Source organism: Doryrhamphus excisus, chromosome 1, assembly GCF_030265055.1.
Source record: "Doryrhamphus excisus isolate RoL2022-K1 chromosome 1, RoL_Dexc_1.0, whole genome shotgun sequence".
Classification (NCBI taxonomy): Eukaryota; Metazoa; Chordata; class Actinopteri; order Syngnathiformes; family Syngnathidae; genus Doryrhamphus; species Doryrhamphus excisus.
In genome coordinates, this window is record NC_080466.1 from 7,395,300 (window position 1) to 7,416,611 (window position 21,312).

The following is a 21,312-nucleotide window of genomic DNA, read 5'->3' on the forward strand; positions in this document are numbered from 1 at the left end:
TTCCTTATGGATACGACACCACCACTGACCTGCACCTAACTAGATAGGCCTGTGTGTATACATCACCACTTAAAAGAGGAAAGAATCAGGCTTCACTATACATCTTAAAATAAAGCCTGGCCTCTCAATCAGCTACAGACATGGGAGCTGTAGGTTTCCTAATTTAGTTTTTCTCCAGCAAATAAGCTAACCTAGCAGAAGCTGATGTCAAAATGTGACTATAGTGTAGCTCATGCTTAGCTATGCTAACTATGCTAACATTTGTATGTGTTATGTTGGACAGTTACAATGTGTATTTAACAAAGTGGATAAAATCCACAACAGCACCTGTTGTGTAGCTCTGTAGCTCATGTTTAGCTATGCTAACCATGCTAACGTTTGTATGTGTTATGTTGGACAGTTACAATGTGTATTTAACAAAGTGGATAAAATCCACAACAGCACCTGTTGTGTAGCTCTGTATGTAGCTCATGCTTAGCTATGCTAACTATGCTAACATTTGTATGAGTTATGTTGGACAGTTACAATGTGTATTTAACAAAGTGGATAAAATCCACAACAGCACCTGTTGTGTAGCTCTGTATGTAGCTCATGCTTAGCTATGCTAACTATGCTAACATTTGTATGTGTTATGTTGGACAGTTACAATGTGTATTTAACAAAGTGGATAAAATCCACAACAGCACCTGTTGGAGTCAAACTGACAGGTGTGGACAAAAACAACTCATCAACATTAAAGCTACAGACACACACAATGGTGTATTCCCAGTACAGTGTACTAAAAGTACTTTCTAGTACTAAAAACTCATTCCAGCAAATAGACTTCCAATACACAATTGTAGGATTTCGTATACGTGTTTAAAATTGTCACAGGTATACTCAGTGTGGCCTGTCCGTGTTTATCATAGCTGTACTGCATATTTTCCAGGAAAGTGCAGCATAAAGAGCAAACATAACCGTACATAATTGCATTACGGTGATTAGGTGATTACATGCACCTTCACAAAGCCCCACACTAAAATGAATTGAAAAGTGAATTTACGCTATCAGTGTAGTTGGAGCTGCCTTCTGTCATATACTAGAGATGCTTTTTGCTCAAATCCTTATCCAGCAATATGCTACAACATGAAATAAGACATGGATACAGTAGCACACGTACAGAGGAGATGGATAAAGATCAAAAGCTGGGCCTGGGAAACAACCAATTAGTCACATCAGGGTGAAATAGGGTTTAAATAGAAAGACGGAAGCTACTGCTGCTGAGGAAAGTTCATGCACAGTACATTTCCATTTCCATCATGCAAAACAAATGTGTGTGCATTCAGTGCACACACCTATACTCTTCATGCTCATTTGAAAAGGGACGCTATATATGCACTACTCACCTAATTAATTCTCTTCTGCAAAACATAATTTACAGAGCACAATGCAGATGTTTTACAGGGAGCGCTGATAAATACAAAGACAGAGCAAAAAAAAAAAAAAGGAGCCGTCCATTTTTTCCTTTCATAAGAAAGATGGTAATGTTTCACCTTAAGGTTAAAAAGGGATGTGACGGTAAAGCACAACATAAACAAAAATGAGGGAAATGTGACAGAAACATGAGCTTATTTGGCCATGTATGTTATTTAATCTGTCTATCAGTCTGTCTCAATTTCTTTTGAATGAAGATGTCATTAAAATAAAACTAAAATAATATAATAGTGTCATATTTTTCAAATCAGATTAAAAGATATTAATATTTTATATACAGTAATTCAATCTAATGAAATCCTATAGTATCTATATAGTCTATATATATATATATCTTATAGTATCCAAAATATAAATCAAATGAATGAAACATGTGTAAAATATGTGTCAAAGGTTACAAATTTTGCTCCTTTTAACAAGAAAATATTTGCTTGTGTAATATACGTGTACTGATTAAAAATTGAAATACACGAGAAGGGTCGTGAGAAACATTGTATAATTTAGTCATAGAAAATACGTAATGTATTGGCATAATGTGGACAATAACAGTAGATAAACTAATAATAAAGAACAAAAATACCATAGATTTACAAAAGACTCATGTGCCTGCTTGATGAGAAATACTAATATTTTCCTGGCCTCCCAATAAATAAAAAAAATGACCCTGAAGTTTGAGAAACCCTGATTTCGTGCATGTATGGGATATTGATATGTGTGTTATGTAAAGTAGACACAAATCCACACAGACAGACAGATAGATAGACAGACACTAAACGATAGTTAACCTACCTAGAGTAACATTTAAGAATCCCGCAAGAATGTGGTGCAAAGTAAACGGGTGTGGGTGGGACCAAAAGAGAAGAAAAAAGGGGGAAAAAGTCATTCATGGAGCTTTTTTTTTTTTGTCAGAAAATTGATCCAAGTTGGTAAAAGGTGAGAGTTTGGAGACAGAGGTGTGGGAATGGTGAAATGGTGATGGGAAGATGTTGATGAGAGAGGAGTGTCACAGGAGGACAAGAAGAAAAGATGGCAATGATGAGAAAAGTCGACTTTTCTCAGTCATAAATAGAGAAAATTGTACACAAGGTAGATGGTGAAGTAGATGAGGAGGCAAATAACAGACACAGAGACTATGTGAAAAGATGAAGCACCTCCCAGCACCGCGATGAGGAAGAGGAAAAATATAAAGCGAAAGAAAAAATTGAATACTCCAAAGCCTTCCGTTTTTGCTGTGTTTAGTGGGGCAAAGAGGGGAGCTTTCAGTTTTATCCCCCCCCCCCCACTCTGTCGCTCTTGCTGTCTGCTTTCCTCCTCAAAGAAAGACGCTTCCTTTGGATGAGCGCTATACCTTTTGCCTGCACAGACAGACAGGCTGCAAAGTGTGGAGGCCAGGAGCACCACTGGTTGGTGTGAGGCGCAGCACACAACTCCAACTGTGCTCGCTTGCGCTCCTCCAAAGGGAGAGCGAATGAGAGAGAGAGAGAGAATTGTGGAGGTGGGGTCCCTCCATAGGATGCTGAATGAGATGCTACAGAAGGGAGGGTGCAACAATTGTCAAAGCAATGGTTGTTGTATCATGGGAGAAATGGCTCCCTCTGTTGGTACCTTGTAGGTAGTTCACTTTTCAATTATGATAACGCTACCATACATAATATAAGTCAGAATTTTTTAATAATCAGTAAAACATTTTTTGTGGTCAGGAATATGAGTTTTAAAAAAAAGTAGAATATGACATCTTAGTCGGCACGGCGAACTAGTGGTTAGCGCGCAGATCTCATAGCTAGGAGACCAGGGTTCAATTCCACCCTCGGCCATCTCTGTGTGGAGTTTGCATGTTCTCCCCGTGCATGCATGGGTTTTCTCCGGGTATTCCGGTTTCCTCCCACATTCCAAAAACATGCTAGGTTAATTGGTGACTCCAAATTGTCCATAGGCATGAATGTGAGTGTGAATGGTTGTTTGTCTATATGTGCCCTGTGATTGGCTGGCGACCAGTCCAGGGTGTACCCCGCCTCATGCCCGAAGACAGCTGGGATAGGCTCCAGCACTCCGCGCGACCCTCATGAGGAAAAGCGGTAGAAAATGAATGAATGAATGACATCTTAGTGTCCATTCATCCATCTTTTTCCTCCACTTATCCGGGTCCGGGTCACGGGGCAGCAGTCTCAGTAGGGAAGCCTAGACATTCCGGTCCCCGGCCACCGCCTCCAGCTCCACCGGGAGGAAACCAAGGCGTTCCCAGGCCACCTGTGAGACATAATCCCTCCAGCGTGTCCTAGGTCTGCCCGGGGGCCTTTTCCCGGCTGGACATGCCCGGAACACCTCACCAGGGAGGCGTCCGGACTAGATGCCCGAGGCCGTTCCTCCCAATCACGCCCCTCCAGATCACACTGTCATTGCCCACATGGGTGTTGAAGTCTCCCAGTAGAACGACAGAGTCACCAGCTGGGGTGCTGTAGAGCACCCTGATGGACTCCAAGAAGACCGGGTACTCCGAGCTGCCTTTTGGCACCTACGCACAAATCAGTGCGGACCAGTCAGGACCCTTTCCCCAGCCCGAAGGTGTCGGGAAATGACCCTCTCGTTCACCGGGGCTGACTCCAACACAGAGGCACCAAGCCCGGGGGCTATTAATAAGTCCACACCAGCTCGCCGCCTCTCCCCTGCTGCAACTCCAGAGTAGAACAAGGTCCAGCCCCTCTTGAGGAGTTTGGTTCCAGAACCCAAACTGTGGGTCGAGGTGAGTCCGACTATGTCTAGTCGGAATATCTCAACATCTCACACAAGTTCAGGTTCTTTCCTCTCCAGAGAAGTGACATTCCATGTCCCAAGAACCAGATTTGGCCGCCGAAGACCAGGTCGCCCAGGCACCCGCCCTTAACCGCCACCCAACACACAATGCACTGGACCCTTATGCTTGCCCCCGTTGGTGGGGGGGTCTACGAGGGGGAGATCCCTTGTGGCTTCTTTGGGCTGGGAATGTCAGTGGGATTGAGAAGGGCCTCAAAGTATTCCTTCCACCGTCCGACTACATCCCGAGTCGAGGTCAACATTTTAGTGTTTTTTCTTTATTTTTGTAAACAATACATTTGAAAATTCCTGAATAAAAATACTGTCCTACACTAATATTTTTACATTAAAGAGTGGTTAAAACCTTGTACATATTGCCGTATTAACCATTACAGATTTTTTTTTTTTTTACAAAAATGATTTTTGGTAATTACCAATGCCGTGAATTAAAAAAAAAAACTGTGGCATAAACTTTCATTATCATACACTATACTGAAAGAAAGTCGACATTATTCATTATACATACATACAGGTTTATGGTTCATTATTATTCAAGTGCTTCCATTCATTTATTAATGTGGATCTTTTTAAAGCATAATAATTTAATTGTTACATCATTTGGGTTACAACTCACCCTGGTAGGGTATGGGTAATTGCAACGAAATACCTTTTTGTATTTGACATTCATTTACATAATCTGTGATGGTGTAGTAGAAATCCAAGTGTGTGTCAAGAACCACTGAATTACATTTGCTCAAACAAAAAGTGTTACAATAGTGCCCGGTCTCCCCTATTGTACTGTATACCCAACGAGCACCCTCTATTGGTGAAGATCTGTCATTACAGCTTACCTGAAAAGTGTTGGCCACCTGTTTCCCAATGGGAGCATGAAGCAAACGAACCAAAATGATCTATAATAGCTCTGAATAGTACAGACATTCATGTGCATTTTGTCGTTTAAGCTGCTTTCTATGACCGCCTGGTCGATGGATGGTCGTCCCGTCGATCCAAAATGGATAAAAGAAGCCGGATGATTTGAAAAGAATTGCGTTCCCTTTATTGAACAACGTACTTCCCCTTTCTTATATGAACTTTTGAAAGCTTTTGGCGGGCTGATTACTTCCGGTCTTGCCTCGCGCTACCCTTTGTGGCCCCTCCTTTTCCGGTCAGTCAATCAGCTTCTTGCCCGCCTTTCCGTCGCCAACCTGTCTCGCTCTGGTCGGTAGTTTAAATATTTATGTCCACTGGAAGTCTTTGAATGGGGAAATATGTAAAAATAATCATACATTTTATCATTCTGGGTCTTTTTTTCCCTACCAGTTAGGATTTGTTGCACCTGTTTCCAGTCCATAATTAGCTCCAGGGGAGTTGTTTTTAGTTGTCGTGGTCATCTATTCGCCTCCCTGCTAGCTTCTAGACAACCCCTCTCCATCAGGTGTATGTATTTTGCCCTTAGGCTTATAGACTAGTTTAAGTATTCTGGTTGTAACTGCAACCTTTTTGCGCCCTCCGTGCCCTTTGTTTCCATGTTCCCTATTAATTATGTGTGCATTACTTTATTAAATACTTTTCTTGGAATGCAACCTCATGCATTAACTTGCATTAACTCTCACAAAATGAAATGCTCCATAAACAAAGTCAAGACCAGGCTTTAATAAAACCTTTTATTGTGTTTGTCACAAGTCTGGTTACCAGACAAAACTTACAAAAGTTATCATTTACTTCCTATCACACATACGCTTTTGTGCAATTCTGTTTACACGACAATCCTCATGGTATCATGTCTCCAGTAAAGCAAATGAAAGCTGGATGAGACTAACATGATCCATTAACATAAATTATTTGACATGGTAAGTGAGGAGCGAAAGTAGTTCAATTATATACAAACCGTATCAACCCTGAAAAATACATGACATACACAAACCATTCAACTGCAACCTTTGTAACGTTCCTAGACATAAGTCAGAAGCCTGCACGGAAGTATTTACAGATGCATTATGTCTACAAAGCACAACAGTAGAGCACCTAAGACAAAAGTTGAATAAAAACCGGAGAACAGTCAAATGTGAATACTTATAGCTTTGTAGCTGTTCAGTTTGAGCTGGAATTGATAACATTTGTGCACTGGGGTTCACAGAAGGAGCCAAAGCGACCATAGATGTCTTTGGCCCGGACTGCAAAATGATATGTGGAGCCGGACTGGAATTGAGTCAGTGTGCAGGCCATTGGCAGTGGCAAGGCCTTCACCTCCCCGATCTTCTTCCAGTGCTGCTGAGCTGCGTTGCTGCTGGAATTGGTGTTTGAGTCTTGGTGGTAAGCATACAGGTGGTAGCTTTCAACAGCCGCGCACGTTAGATCGGTTTCGGACACACACCACGATAGCACTATGCCGGTTTGACTTGGCACCAGCTTGAGCTGAGGCTGCTGGGGAGGCGAGGTCCGCTGAGCCTCAGGTGGCAGGCTCATGGGTGTAGGTGCAGCCGGGAGCGGTGGCAGTGTTGTGCTGGAGCCACGGCTTGGCGTAGTGGTTGATGAAGTACGGGATTTCGTTGAAGACTCCTACAATCAAGAAAACATGTTTCAGATCATTTCCCAAAGTTAGAAAATGCAATTAAAACATTCCATCTTTTATAAACAAAATAATTGTCCTTTTCCACTTATGGCCTTTACCAGGACTCAAACTTACTGAATTAAATCATATGCAACCATTGTGTTGTGTCAATTTGAACAAAAAAACAACCCACAAGTTTGGGGAAAGTAAGAGTCATATTTGAAACTACGGGTGGTCCTCTTTATGTGCGCGCTGAATATGGAATCATAGATTATGGAATATGGAACAATGTCACTTTAGTTATTTTTGATTAGCTATTTCTCCATGATTGTCAACCCATTGAAAATCGCAGTTGGTCGTTACTCAATATAAAACAGTCTAACTGACAGTATCATCTTACAAACAACGCTTTACTCATCACACAGCAACTTAACACTCAAAAGGTAGGGAGCAATGAGCTACCTATGGTGGCCCTGCAGCCATGGCTGTCGTTTACCAATGAACTCAACTGCTGAGAATAATGCATTAGTTATGATGCATTAGCTTCACCTGCGCCAAGAATAGACCAGGTCAGAGCTGGCGTCCTTTCAGGCCTGCTTTGGTGTACTCTTTTGTCACAAAATTGTCACTGCGCCAGCTGGTGCGCCGCCACAGCTGATCTCGGCGCAGCCCAGTCTCACTGCGCCACAAAATGAGAGCCTAGTGTGTCAAACTGTTATAGTGAGTAATGACCTCTTATGATTTCCGATGGGTTGATAATATCATTGTGAGTTCAATATCATGATTAGTATTTACAGTGTATACATTTGTTGTCCAATGAAATGCATGTATCAGTAAATTGTGCGCGTTTCTGATTTTGTATGGTGATGGCTTAATTTTTTCAGATTAAAAACTGAAGAACCCTGACATTTGGAAATACGTGCTTCTCATTAAACAGCCTCTGTATACAAAACGAGACTTGGCGAATTTAGATATTAAAAATGGAATGTTACAAAAACATTAAAAGAATGCAATTCCAAATTCTCACCAGCTGGGGGCGGTTGTGCGCGGATGGATTACTGCTGGAGGTGTTCTGGCTGCTTTGCGGGGAAGACCTGGCCCCTGAGCCTGAAGAGAGAGCACAAATGAGACACCTTGTCTTATGCCACACCCACCCAAGAAGTTTAATAACTGAAACTGGTGAAGTAGGGATTTGAGCTACACTGGTAAAACACAAACCGCTGGAACCAAAACCTTAACACATTTTATTGAAGGTAAACATTGGCCTAATAAGTATTGGGAAAAACACGCAGACTTACTGCTTGGAATGCTGACTGTATGCGAACGCTGGGTCGGCGAGGGGGCTGGGACTGTCGCCGCCTTCACTCCAGTCACTGCAAAGCAGGATGCAATTCTTCAGATTCAAGTGGGAAAATGTAGTGAATGGGAATAGACAGGCATATAGTAATAACCTTACCCATCACATCATCGTCGTCTTCAGTGAGGTCAATGACAGAGCCTTTGGGACGTGCTCCAGGAGTAGCTACTTTAGATGGGGTGAATCCTGTGGCTTGGTTGTCTTTAAAGGAAGGAAACAAAATATTTTTAAGACATACATACATTATATAATATCATGACATTCATGTGAAAATATTAGGACCCCTAATGGGAGGTTTTTGGAAGCTAACTCTTTTACTCAGCACCTCATTCACAGCGACACATACCGGATGACATCACTTATTAACTAACTCCTTCCATTTTATTATGTCTAAAGGTAAGACAGGCTCTTCTGGCAGAAGTGTGCTGAGAAAAAGAACAGCCAATACAATGGCTGGACATCATTAGAGAGAGGAGAAACGGACACCAATATTTCACACACTTTTGGTCAATTTATATGCATGACCATGTTAAAAGATCTGCTCCTATGAAAGAGACAGTAGCCACGTATAATTGGACCCAAATATTCCAATTGCATTTGGTTTATTTGCTCAAACGGAAAGAATTTAACCTTTGTATACACATCATTCCGAAAGAAAAGTGTCAATCCGAATTAACATATAATCGGATTCACAGGGGTGGAATATTCCTTTCCCCAGTCCGATTGAGGTATCTTGTACCCGCTCGAATGGAAAGTTGGGTGTGTTCTTCTTCGTCGTGTTTTTCAGCGGTTGGCAAGCAGCTTTCTGTGTGCATTAAATGTATGTATACAGAAAATGTATATCAATGTAAAATGAGTTTAATTATAAAATATTAGCAAGATTTTCCTGTTTAAATTTAGCCCTGGTGCGTTCTTTCAGCGCATGCTCAGATATGACGTAACATGCAGCTCGAGACGTTCTTCAGTTTTAAAAATGGAGGCGAGTAATCGTTTTTGTTTTTGATCCGAACTAAATTTCAACACTGGACGAACGAAAAAAAACAATGCAGAGTTATTCCAACAAGTGAAAGAAAAACTCAGAGAAGGCAGTATCACATGATGTTGATGTTTACGCTTTACTGCACATGCACCATTGACTATTCTGTTTGATTATAATGGCGCATGTAGACAAGAGATTGGAATAGTCCTTTCCATGTATACCATTGTTTTTCGGAAAAGTCATTCGGAAAGAGGAAAAACTCGTCATGTAAACGTGGCTATTGATAACTAAGCAACATAGTGGTGTTATTGAGATGTAAGGGTTGCCTGTGCTCTGGAGAAGAAGAGGAGTTTATATTTCCAGGCTAGTCTGGAACAATATTTTAAGAGAGTAGAAAGACCTGCAAGTGATGCTGTAGAGCCTTGCACCTTCTGTAGAATCTCCTGCCTCTTCTACTTCCTCCTCCCAGTAAAACACAGTTTCGGACCAATTAATTGAAATTGGATAACTTTCCATGGCACACATGATTATGTGGTTGGGAGTCACTGCTTTACAGGACTGACAAGAACGTGTGTGAGCAATATTGGTTGGAAAAACATGGAATCAGATTTGGCAAAGAATTGTCCATAAGTCATTGACAATTTGTCGAATAAATTATACATTTTTTTAAATTATTAAAATTTGAGGGTATACATGTTGTATTCAAGCATATCCTCCAAACCATTTAGAGCATAACCTATAGGGGGCATCACAATCCTCATTTACAGACAGGGAGTGTCCAAATTGGTTGACATGACTACAGTATATACATGGCGTAAAATGCAAATAACGGTAGAGACAACTTTATGAAGACCCAAACTACCACACCTGTTTTGGATGTCAGAGATGTCCCTTGTGGTGGGCCTGGAGCTGCTGAACCCGTCGCCGCTGGACCAGAAGTTGCCGATGAAGAGACCGTCGACATGGCTCCAGCTACAGACACAGGCTGAGCCACGGTCCTGGCTGTGGTCACAGACACTCCGGCACTTGGGGTACTTATCCCTCCAGCACCACCTTGGTATACAGCTCGGGCAAGCGAGATCTGACCCGCAGGCATCTGTCCAGTCGGAGCCTGGAGCGCCGGCACAGTGACAGCAGCTGGAATGGAGGCTGCGGCAGTCGTAGTGACAGGAGCGGACTTGATGATGAAAGTGGCAGTGGAAGCAGTGGTTTTGGGCTTATTGAGCGAGCTTGCTGCAGACAGAGAGGACACCGGGATGTTGACCAGTGTTCCTGTCTGGCCATTAGCCATGGAGAGCGGGAGCTGTATGAGGAGTGGCTGGCCAGTAGCCATCACGCCGCTCCCAGGGGCTGTCTTCAGCACCAATGTGCCTGGAGAACTCTGAGTGGTGATGCCAGTAGCCAAGGTGGAGACAGCATTAGGGGTGGAGGTGATCAGTTTAATGATGGGGGCCTGTGAAACCATAGCTGTGGAGGTAGGTGCTGGTGCTGGAGCCGGAGAAGGTGGGACGGATTTTGCTGGGAATAGAAGAAAACAATGAAACCATTAACTCCTCCAACTGGCCAATGCATCAAATTTATTAATTCGTTCAATTTTGTTTGTTGTGGATGCTTTTAAAAAAGTCCTGATTCTGCTACCATCACCACTAACAACAGTGAGAACGTTGTTACGAAGAAAGGAATTTGCTTCATTGGTTTGGCATTGCGGGAACAGATGTTGAACAAGTGACTGCACACTGCAACATTTGTTTCAGGCCCATTCAGGCCTTATTCCAGCATCTGAAACATCTGAAACAGAAGCATCCAGTCGAGGGGGACGGAGGTCCACCCTTGTGGCATTTTTGTCAAACATATGCCGCAATCCAATTTTTTGTCCAGACATTGGCAGACCCTTGGAAGTGTGATAACTAAGTCATTTATGAATACTTTTTTTACTTTCGACCACTCAAAATGTTCAGTGGCATCAGACGTATCCATACATACATATATAGTTTTTATTTATTTATTTTTGATAACCTCTAAGTACGATAAAAGCAATAATGTGTTTTCAGTGAAAAAACAATATTGTGTATATCTATATAAAAAAGAAATTAAAATTGGATATGAATAATTAGGGCCTTGAATATGTTAAGAAAACATAGCAACAGATTTTTTGTGGCATGGCAATAGCAATTTTCTGTTGATGACCCCTGAAACGTGATTTTTTTGTCCAGACATTGGCAGACCCTTGGAAGTGTGATAACTAAGTCATTTATGAATACTTTTTTTTTTTTTACTTTCGACCACTCAACATTTTCAGTGGCATCAGACCTATCCATACATATATAGTTTTTATTTAATTTGATACCCTTTATGTACAATAAAAGCAATAATGTGCTTTCAGTGAATAAACAATTATGTGTATATCCATATAAAAAAAAAATTGGAATGTTTGATATGAATAATTAGGAATATGTTAAGAAAACATAGCAACAGATTTTTTGAGGCATGCACATTTTTTTGGCAATAGCAATTTTCTGTTGATGACCCCTGAAATGTGATTTTTTTGTCCAGACATTGGCAGACCCTTGGAAGTGTGATAACTAAGTCATTTATGAATACAAGACTGTAAATGTACTATAGCTATATATAGTCACAACAAAGAATAGATAGTTAATTAACAGAATTTATAAACAACCAACAAATAATGAACAACATGAATGTAAACATGAACAATAAACTAATGGTGAACTTTTTTTTCTTTCTAACATTTCATGCAAATCGGCCTCATGTGCTTTCGGCATACTGATATGCCACATTTAGAGCAGACATTGGACGCTCTCAGTGGGTTATCACAAAGTCCACACTGCTTTCTCTTCGATGAAGGTCCAGGTGCGGCCTCCTTCTAGCTCAATAAGTGCCATAGCAAGTTCTTCAAGGAAAAGTCTCCGCTCGTACGGCTTTCCTGCGTTCCAATCCGGGTTGATTTCAGTGAAGAGCACAAAAGCATCATAGCACGACACGTCCACCATGTGATAAAACAGGCACATCGGCCATCTCTGTGCCCGCCGGTGGACACTAACAATGTGCTAACAAAACATGTGCTTACCTGGTCCAGGTGGTCTACAGTTCCTTTGCATTTGTTCAAGAATAATTTAAGTTTTTTTCTTGCTGCTGTCCTCAACTTGCGGTTCCCTGTGCATTGTGCTAAGCACAAGAGACCAAACACTTGTCTTTGGTGAAAGCAAAGAGGCTTGAGAGGAGTGCTCGGTCTTGATGCTTGAGGAGCTGCACAGGAATTTTGGCCTTGTTTTTCCTTAGTGTTCCAACCAAGGACATTTTTTTTAGTTCATCAGCCAGGGTGAATGATGTAAAAAAAATTGTCAGTTGTGAGGGTGTGACCCTCAAGAGAATCACACCAGGTTTTTCTCCCGTCGTCCCCCAGGTGGCTTGCCTGTGTAGACATCAAGTTTCCAGGCATATGCGGTGTTGACATCACATAATGCCCAGATTTTAAGGCCATATTTGGCCGGCTTTGAGGGCATGTACTGCCGGAAGGAGCAGCGGCCCTTGAATGAAATGAGCTGCTCATCAATACAGACCTCCCTGCCAAGATTGAACAAGCGGGGCAGAAGACTGTTCCATGTCCTCCACAGTTCTAGAATAGGCGACATCTTCGTTTCATGATGTCGCTGTGGCCGCCGTCAAATCACAACATCCTATTTATATGCACAAATCTGGTATGCCCCATTGCCGCTGCAAAAAATGTGCGACCAGTTTTCTTGTTCCACAGGCTGCTTGTCTTGATTTATATAATCCAGACAGGATCAAAATAGGTCCTCATCTCTTGCATGGTCATCGCCTTCAATCCAGTCATCGTACGGTTTCCTTGCAAATTTGTCATCTCAACAATAAGATCATGATCATGTTGTCAGTAAAAAACAAATTGCTGCTGATCCTGGCTGTGGTGTAGCATGTTGGACCCGGCAATGGAATGGCCAGGAGATGTAATGTCCGGCAACATTGTGAGTAGCTGACCACATTATTTTGCCATTTTTTGATCTCCAATTATTCGAAAAATCAACTACCTCTTCCACGTCATCATCCGGCCTTTCTTGCTCCTCCAACTCATCTTCCGACTCATCGGACCAAAAGTCAGGGATAAAATCCTGATCAGAGGCATCGGAAGATGGGGAAAAAGATGTGGAATAAGTGGAAAAATCCTCTCCATGCTCCATGACCAATCCTCGAACTTCTTCATCGCTTCATCGTTATCGTTGTAGCTGTTTTACAAACTAGAGCTCTATTGGGAAATGCTGAGCAAAGTTTTCTAAAGTTGCTCAAAACACCGCTATCCAATAGGAAGAGGGAAGGGGGAAGGGTCAGTTCCAAACTCTGTACCAATAGATTTGAATTAGCAACATCAAACAACAATCGCAGCATTCCCGCAAACAGATCAGCCATTTGAAGTTGACGCACCTGCAGATTCTGCATACACAAACGCGCGTACTCAAATGCACAAATTTCAAATGACAAAATTTTGCAAAATAACTTCACCCAGCATTGCACACACACACACACACACACAAATATTATAGCAATCTGGACAGTTTTCATGACATTCATTTTGCACGATTGTGCGCTAATTTCAAAGACGCAAAACTCATTAGTTTAGTCTGTGTCACCACCTAGTGGATTCTGGGTGTAAACATTTTCAACACACAATTTTCACTTTCTCCTGTTTTTCAACTCACCACTGAATGGACTGAATCGGAAATCACGGGAAATGCATGATAACAGGTTTACAGTGCATCAACAAATATAAATTACAATGGGAGTCTATCTGCCAAAAGTCGGATTTTAATTGCGTTCCATAGTCTTATTATACAGCTCAGAGAGTCAGCATGGTGCCATTTTTTTCATCTATTGTCAACCTGGGAAACCTTGAATCACCAAAGTGTTTTTCCCCAAATGCTTCTCTCTTTGAAACAAATCCCATTTGCCAGAAAATGGACACAAAACTCCACAAGGACTTCCGCAAGACCGCTACTACCAGATGTGTTCCTGTAACTTGAGGCATTTTTCAAACCTGCTGAGCTGACTTCATTCATGTTTATACAGCGGAGTGAGCAGAAATGGTAAAAAAAATATTCTCAAAAAATGTACCTCAAATTAGTTCTGAGAGGAAGCTGACTTTGAGCCCCTGTGTCCTAAGTCAGCAACTACAAAACACTGCAGCACTAACCTCCAGTCATGTGCCAATCAAGAGCAAAGATGCTTGAGAAATGGCCGTCTCAGAATATGACCTCCCACATGGATCTTGTGATTATGGCATCTTTGATTTGCCATCCTTTAGGTGGGATTAGAAATTCTAGAAAGCTTGTCTTGGTCAAACTAGCTGGAGGAAGGAATCTTTGCAATCCTTCATTTCACATTATTTTCAACCTTTGTAAAATTTTATGGATGCATGCACGGCTAATTCAATGCAAAAAAATTAAAAATGGATATCCTTGGTGGCACTGTAGTGAGAGAAAGGAAAAGTTGCAACTCACCATTGGTGTAAGGTATCGTAACAGTTGTCGCTGAAGGCTGCTTCACCTCCATGGACGCCCGGACGACTGGCCTGTTTAGAAAGATTTGAGGCTTAGATTTGTTTCGCCTCACGGAAACCAGACATGGACCCACCAGTTTTGATGAAGTTCATTTTATTTTTCCTTATTAAATTTCCTCTGAACAACTTATGACACCCATTCTAAAACACTAAAAACAAGGGTGTCTTCTTGTGATCAGTTAGTATGCGAGTTGAGTACAGTTTAACGTTTTCAACAATTGTGTACAACTCATCAAGCATTTACAGACCTGTTTCCTCAGTACACATTGATGGTAATCTAGTGTTACAATGATATATTCCACAATGGCAATTGTCCCAGTATGCTTCTATGACTTTAACACATGACTGTCAAAATGAACAGCTATTTTTCGGTAAAATTTGTTGAAGCAGGATGGTTTTCTCCTCACTCGCAGTAGTTCATTGATAACATCTCTAATCCCTCTCCAGTGGCCACACGGGAGGCTGGGAAATCTACGCTCGATGTACACCCTCATGGCCTTACGCAAGTTCTTTGGCAGTGCATCCTTGCCCATTGTGCCAGTATAGTTGACCTTTTTAACCCAGCTGCAGTAAATTTCATAAGGGACTAAGTATCGAAATATGTAAGCGGCATAACGGTGGGGCCGGTGTCCATCATTGTTTGTCTTGGAATTGTGGTAGAGCACTTGCTCCAATGTTGTCGTGATTGGGCGGAGTTTAATGTCGGCTCTGCATTTTCCTTCATTGTACTCGACCAGATTCTTTGCCATGGTATTGTTACGGATAGTGTCTTTCTCCTTTTCCTTCCCTGTGTGTTCTTTTTTCTTCTCCTTCTTGTTATAGCGCACAGGAATCTTCCCATCAGAGAGCGTCACTTCCTGTCTGGCGGACTTGGGCTGGGGCTCTACTGTCTGCCGAGGGACCACGCTGTTGGAAGGAGAGGTGCAGCTGTAACTACGCTCTGCACTGCCCGAAAAAAAGGCTCAGGCTTGATATTGTAGAACGTCACAAGACTCAGGACCAGGAGGTTTACTTTGCAGGCATGCAATACAGACCTGGACATGTATGCCCAAACCAGTCTGAAGAAATCCACTTTCTAAGTTGAAGATGATCCTGATCAATTCGAAGACGTGGAACACAGAATGGTATGGATTTGGAGGATGTAAGGATTGTTTCAGTTTGGTCATATGTTTGAAAATTGAGCAGTTTACAGATAGCAAACCAGGGACAATCACACTGTGAACATGAGGTACTGGCTTCAGTCCGGTATTGTCACGTTCATACAAGGGCCAAATTACATCACATAAGAAAAAGCTGCAGTCTGTTGTACCGTTAACCCTTAGGGCATCCCTCAATTAACTATATGTGAAGAGACATTGGGTCCTAAAGACCTCATAAGAGTGTTATGTTAGTTATGTTAGTCATATAGAAATTTTTGTTGTTCAGTTTCAGATTTGTCCGTTGATATAAAGTTTTTCTTTTTTTTTTTTAAATGTTTTATGACCTTTTTGTCCCAAAACACAAAATATGCAATATTTTCAAAAAAATCGTTTTAAAGCTGAATGTTTATTATGAGGTAATTACACCCTGAATAGGTAAATGACAACACTGAGTTTGATGCAAACAGAATTTACTTCAAACAAACAAATGGCACATGAACAAAAAATACATCGGCAAATAACATAAACATATTAAAAATTAAACTTTTTAGTACCTTTATGCTTCATAGCAATTGTTGCAGACAAGCTGCATGTGCTGGCGACAAGCATGGCGCCCATATTTTTTTTGCACTGGTTTTGCAATCGCTGACGCTGGGAGCACATCCGGGCACTGTTTTCTTTCTGGTGTGGCAGACTGTGACTGCTGCTCCTCTGCCTGACCTCCAGTTTCTCTCAGAGTCTTGCTGTGGATGGGTCTTGGGGGAGATGTCTTCGCTGCAAAATTGCAGGAGTCAAAAGATATTTCGCCACCTCCTCCAGGAAACTATGCCGTCTGTAGGTTTTGTTGCTGTTCCAGTTTGGGTCCACCGCAGTGTAAAGGACATAGGCATTGAAACATGACACATCCAAGATGTGCTGAAAGAGGCACATGGGCCACCTTTGTCTTCTGGCGGCAATAATAAGTTGAACACATCTGCAAAAAATGAATTATTAAAATATATACTACTCACAGTAGTATTGACAACTAAAAATAGCTTTTAACAACAAAGGGCTCTAATTTTGTGGCGCAGCACAAGGTGGTGCAGGGTGTCGAGTGTTGGCGCAGCCTATTTGGTAATTTGGTTTGTAAACTGCACGGAGATGGGCTTGCCGGCGCACCATGGGAGGTGTCCACAAAAGGTGCGCTGAAAACTTGCCAGCTCTGATCTGGTCCCATCACATCTGATGTCAGACCAAAGACATAATCGCAATTCTACTTAGGTGGTGTTGGATGCTTTTCATAGCCCAGGCCCCCCCCCAACCCCCCTCCCTCTCCTTCGTAACCATCTAATGAGCCATCACGCAGCCCGGACTTTGTGGAAACAGAAAAAAGTGACCCATTAAACAACTAATAATTAGAGCCCAAGGTGTGAAACTTTACCCTGCTCCCACAAGGTGTGAAACTCCCCCGCCCCAGTGACATTTAAGAATGAATCCTTCAATAGAAAAATTAAAAAAAATAAAATAATTGATGAATAATTGTGCTTACCTGGTCCACAGTGTCAACCGCTCCTTTGAAGCTGGTGTAATCCAAGGATCATCTTTGGCTTTTCCCCTGCATCCTCTTGAACTTCTGGCTGGTGGTGTCTTGAACTTAACACAATGACATTTTTGCCCTTTTTTGGAAGGTGTGACACCAGTGTGATGCCAGCAGTGAAGTCCAAAATTGATGATGCAACCAGTCTGCCTTTTGTTGTCAGCAGCTGCTGGGGAAGCTCCCGCTTGTTCTTCTGAATTGTTCCCACCAAGGCCATCCTTCTTTTCTTTAGCTCCACAGCCAGAGGGAACGATGTAAAAAAAATGTCCGTCGTGACCGTGTGGCCCTCAAGGCCATCCACTAGGTCCAGGACAACACTCATCCCTTGGTTGACTTTGAAAGTGACCAGTTGCTCATCCACATAGACATCAACGCCAGGATTGAACATCTTTGTAAAGTACTCTATCTGCTCCACAGATCTTGAATTGGAGCCAGCTTGTCCCTCCTGTGGGGGGCTGGGCGGTCCAGGAGATCATCAAAGCGTATGGTTCTAGTTTTCAAGCGCTTCTCAAACATTGCTGGTAGGAACATAATGTGTAGGTCCTGGGGTAAAGATGGGCGGGCGACCACTGGATGTTTCCATCATACGACCTCCATAGCACAGCTTCTTGTGCCTTGCTGCCTTCATCATCCTCCTCTTCTTCTTCTTCCGTGCTGCAAAGCTGCTCTACAGCAGGAATAAATTCTTCAAGCTCCTCCCGGCTATCAGAAGATTCCTCACTTGAAAAAAAGGTCAACCTCCTCTGACTACATCACCCCACACTCACACTGAATCTGTTGCGGCAGTGGTCTTGGACCAATCCATCTTGGTGCAAAGTGGCATTCAGACAGAAACCGGTGGGCACTGCGGGGAGCGTCCACTCTGGCGGCAAAAACTGTGCTCGCAAGAACAGATGTTCACGTGATAACTGGCCTTGTATACGGGAGGTTATTGTAAACAATGGCTGTATTTGCGTGAACAGCCTTGGTGTCGTAGATGTCAGTGTTTTTTTGGTTCTGTGAAATGAGTTTTGCGTGGTCGGTACATTACAGACACCACCACGTCTTGCACACAACAAGACATTACAGGTGCCTTTTTGTAACAACAGGAATTGTTATTGTTGTTTGGGTTTACCACAGACCTCTAAAAAGTGACAGACTGGAGTTCAGAGTTCAAGCATATGGCTGTATTTGTGCACGGCGATTGTGAATGATGAATAAAGAGACCCAGGTAGCAAACGTTAGCAAACGTTTGTATAGACAGGAGACAGACCAAGTTGACACACTTTTGACTTCATACAATGAGTAAGTCCAAAAATTTGTTTGCATTTGCGTTTATTATTTTATTGTAAAATATATTTATGTTTGCACACATATAAATGAATAATAATGTGAAAAATTAGTGAAAAAATAATTAGTGAAAAATAAACTTGTGCATTAAATAAACACATCTTTACACTTTTTTAATGACTATTTCTCTTCTAAAATTCAACCAATGGTCAAACCAGTTTCGTCAGCGTTGTAGATGTCGGGTTTGTAATCCCTCAGCAGCTCTTTCAGTCTGCCATTCTGCCAGTCGTCAACTTGCTTCTGATCCACTGTCTTGGCCTCTCCAGTAATTTTGCGTAGCTTCAGATGCTTCCGTTCTTTGAACCGATTTAACCAGCCTTTGGAGCATTTGAAGTCGTCATGGCCCAATTCTTTTGCTAGCGTTTCTGCCTGGGTCTGCAGCATCACTCCTGATACATGGATGTTGTGGTTCCTCGCTTGCCTCATCCAGGTATCCAACGCGTCCTCAACATCAGGGTGTGCTGCCTTTCTCATCCTTTTTGATGCAGGGCCGAAGACCAACGTTTCGTATGCTGTCTTTATTTTATCTTTACTCTTCCACCACGTTGATAAAGTATTCTGCCGCACGTCGAACTCTTTCGCAATGGAGGATTTGCTTCTTGTTGGATTCTCCTCCACAGCCACTATTGCCTTGTACTTCGTTTCGAGATCACAATTCTTACGTTTCCCCGTGGTTGAAATTGGTGTTGAAAAACTGTATATAAGAAGACTATGTTTCAGATGCTATTGCAGCAGTAATGAAAGATGTGAGCTCTGCTACACCGTTTTTATAGTGTCTCGAGGAGACACGAAAGCTGGTCACGTGTAACTGGATTTAAATATTCACTTCACTAATTGCCCCCTGATTGCTTTGAAGTTTAAACTGTAATCACCTTTTTCACTAATTCAATAGTTTAGAATTGTTCTCGTGGATAGTAAAGTTCAAACTGTAATGCTACCTGTTTCAATAATTCAATAATTGTTCGTGCGGATCTTATTTCTAAAACGCTTCACGAGCTTCACAACTCCAATTTATACCTGCTTTCATCCCTTTTGATGTTTACTAGTATTGTAGATTTACTTATCATATTAATCTTTAAATACAAGTGTATTGATTTATTTCAAACAACAAGAGATTGCTTCTTTGATCAAGCAATACCGTAAGTTTAATTTCATAATTTATCAGTAAAGCTAGTGCCAAGAATATTGAAGAAATATCTTTTTTTCCCCACACGGCTCTTCTATTAAAATCCTAACACGCACATACCCAGAGTGTTGTTCACACAACGCTTCTATACCAATCGCAACTTACTAAGATCGTTGTACTCGCAGAAATCATTATTTTTTTGCATATAATTGTGAAAATAGCACAACACATGGAAAAAACCTACTATGGAGCTTTGGCTCCATCTAGTGGTTGTAGAGACAAATTACAACTTATTCATAAAACTGCAAACAATTAGATACTGCCAGTATTTGTGAAAAATTTGTGCTACAATATTAGATTTATTGCATATTGAAAATGTTATAGTGGGAGTCAACTGGCCGTTAAATGGGACCATAGAGTCGTCGGTACCATTTTATGGCCAAAAGCTGTAGACCCTTAGAAGCTCCTTGACTGAATTTCAGCCCAGCAACCTTTGTAAATGAGCGATTTGTGTCGCATTGGAAAAAAAGTGTACAGTTTGGTTGTAAACCGGTACGAGGGAGCCCTTAGGGTTAATAATATGTGTACATAAATTTATGAAGTGAACCATTATTATTTGTCATTTGATGAGTGATGAAAAGGGTCCTTCCACCACAAACCCATCTCAAAATGAATAAAACAGGTAGCAGGTATCAAGATTAAAGAATGTATAGCACACTTACCGTTGAACTTGAGGCGTGCTTGCAACAGTTGACTTGACAGCAGCGGCAGAAGCAGAAGCAGCGACGGCAGCAGAAGCGGCAAGGGCCTGAAGAAATGGAGACAGTATATATTGTCAGAAAAAAATTCTTCTGCACGTCATCACTTGATAAACACATGCAAACATTAATGCAAACTCTCACCTCCTGTTTCCTTTTGTTCTCTGATGCTTGATTAGCCTCACCAAACTTTTTTGACAGTCGGGCTATCTTGGCCTAAGAAGTAAGTAGAAAAGCTTAACATTTTGGGATAAATATCGAGAGCAGTTTACAATACCTTACGGATACTGCCTATATGAATGTGTATATGAATATGAATGTGTGCAACGTACTTGGAGAGTGTGGATGGCTGTCTGGTGCTTATTGGCACAGTCAATCTTGTCAACTCTGCCCTTCATCTCCAGGAAATTTTTCTCAAAAATGGACATCTCTAGGATCCTCAATCGTTCCTCCACTAATTGCTGCACAATCTGAAAAAGAGAATCATTTTTTTTCATGCATTTGTATTGGATAATGAACTGCACAAAAGTAACTGACATGTTAGGGTAAAAAAAATGTCACAATGTATACCGACAGTCAATGGAAAGTTTGAGGTAGAAATGTGTGCATATTTCTACTTGTGGGAGGGTTGAAATTATATTTTG

The 21,312-nt window shown here is 41.7% G+C and overlaps 2 protein-coding genes across 13 annotated transcripts in view; both read right to left on the reverse strand.

The window, feature by feature from the left end:
* Positions 1 to 2,877, reverse strand: part of grin2bb (glutamate receptor, ionotropic, N-methyl D-aspartate 2B, genome duplicate b) — a 95,079-nt gene extending 92,202 nt beyond the window's left edge. For 5 of the 7 annotated variants that reach the window (XM_058069451.1, XM_058069450.1, XM_058069445.1 and 2 more), the window contains exon 1: positions 1,386 to 2,877. The gene's annotated coding sequence lies outside the window, so the exon portion shown is untranslated. The remainder of the gene's footprint in view (positions 1 to 1,385) is intronic. The other 2 variants (XM_058069447.1, XM_058069446.1) reach the window with 2 other exon arrangements.
* A 2,973-nt stretch (positions 2,878 to 5,850) lies between these two features.
* Positions 5,851 to 21,312, reverse strand: part of atf7ip (activating transcription factor 7 interacting protein) — a 36,632-nt gene continuing 21,170 nt past the window's right edge. For 3 of the 6 annotated variants that reach the window (XM_058070528.1, XM_058070536.1, XM_058070520.1), the window contains exons 5-13: positions 21,001 to 21,138; positions 20,813 to 20,884; positions 20,633 to 20,718; positions 14,682 to 14,752; positions 10,018 to 10,668; positions 8,271 to 8,372; positions 8,113 to 8,187; positions 7,842 to 7,921; positions 5,852 to 6,822 (exon numbers count right to left, since the gene is read on the reverse strand). In XM_058070528.1, the coding sequence (XP_057926511.1) occupies positions 6,355 to 6,822; positions 7,842 to 7,921; positions 8,113 to 8,187; positions 8,271 to 8,372; positions 10,018 to 10,668; positions 14,682 to 14,752; positions 20,633 to 20,718; positions 20,813 to 20,884; positions 21,001 to 21,138 (1,743 nt within the window). In that variant the 3' untranslated portion in view covers positions 5,852 to 6,354. Of the gene's footprint in view, positions 6,823 to 7,841; positions 7,922 to 8,112; positions 8,188 to 8,270; positions 8,373 to 10,017; positions 10,669 to 14,681; positions 14,753 to 20,632; positions 20,719 to 20,812; positions 20,885 to 21,000; positions 21,139 to 21,312 lie in introns of all 6 variants that reach the window. The other 3 variants (XM_058070494.1, XM_058070512.1, XM_058070503.1) reach the window with 3 other exon arrangements.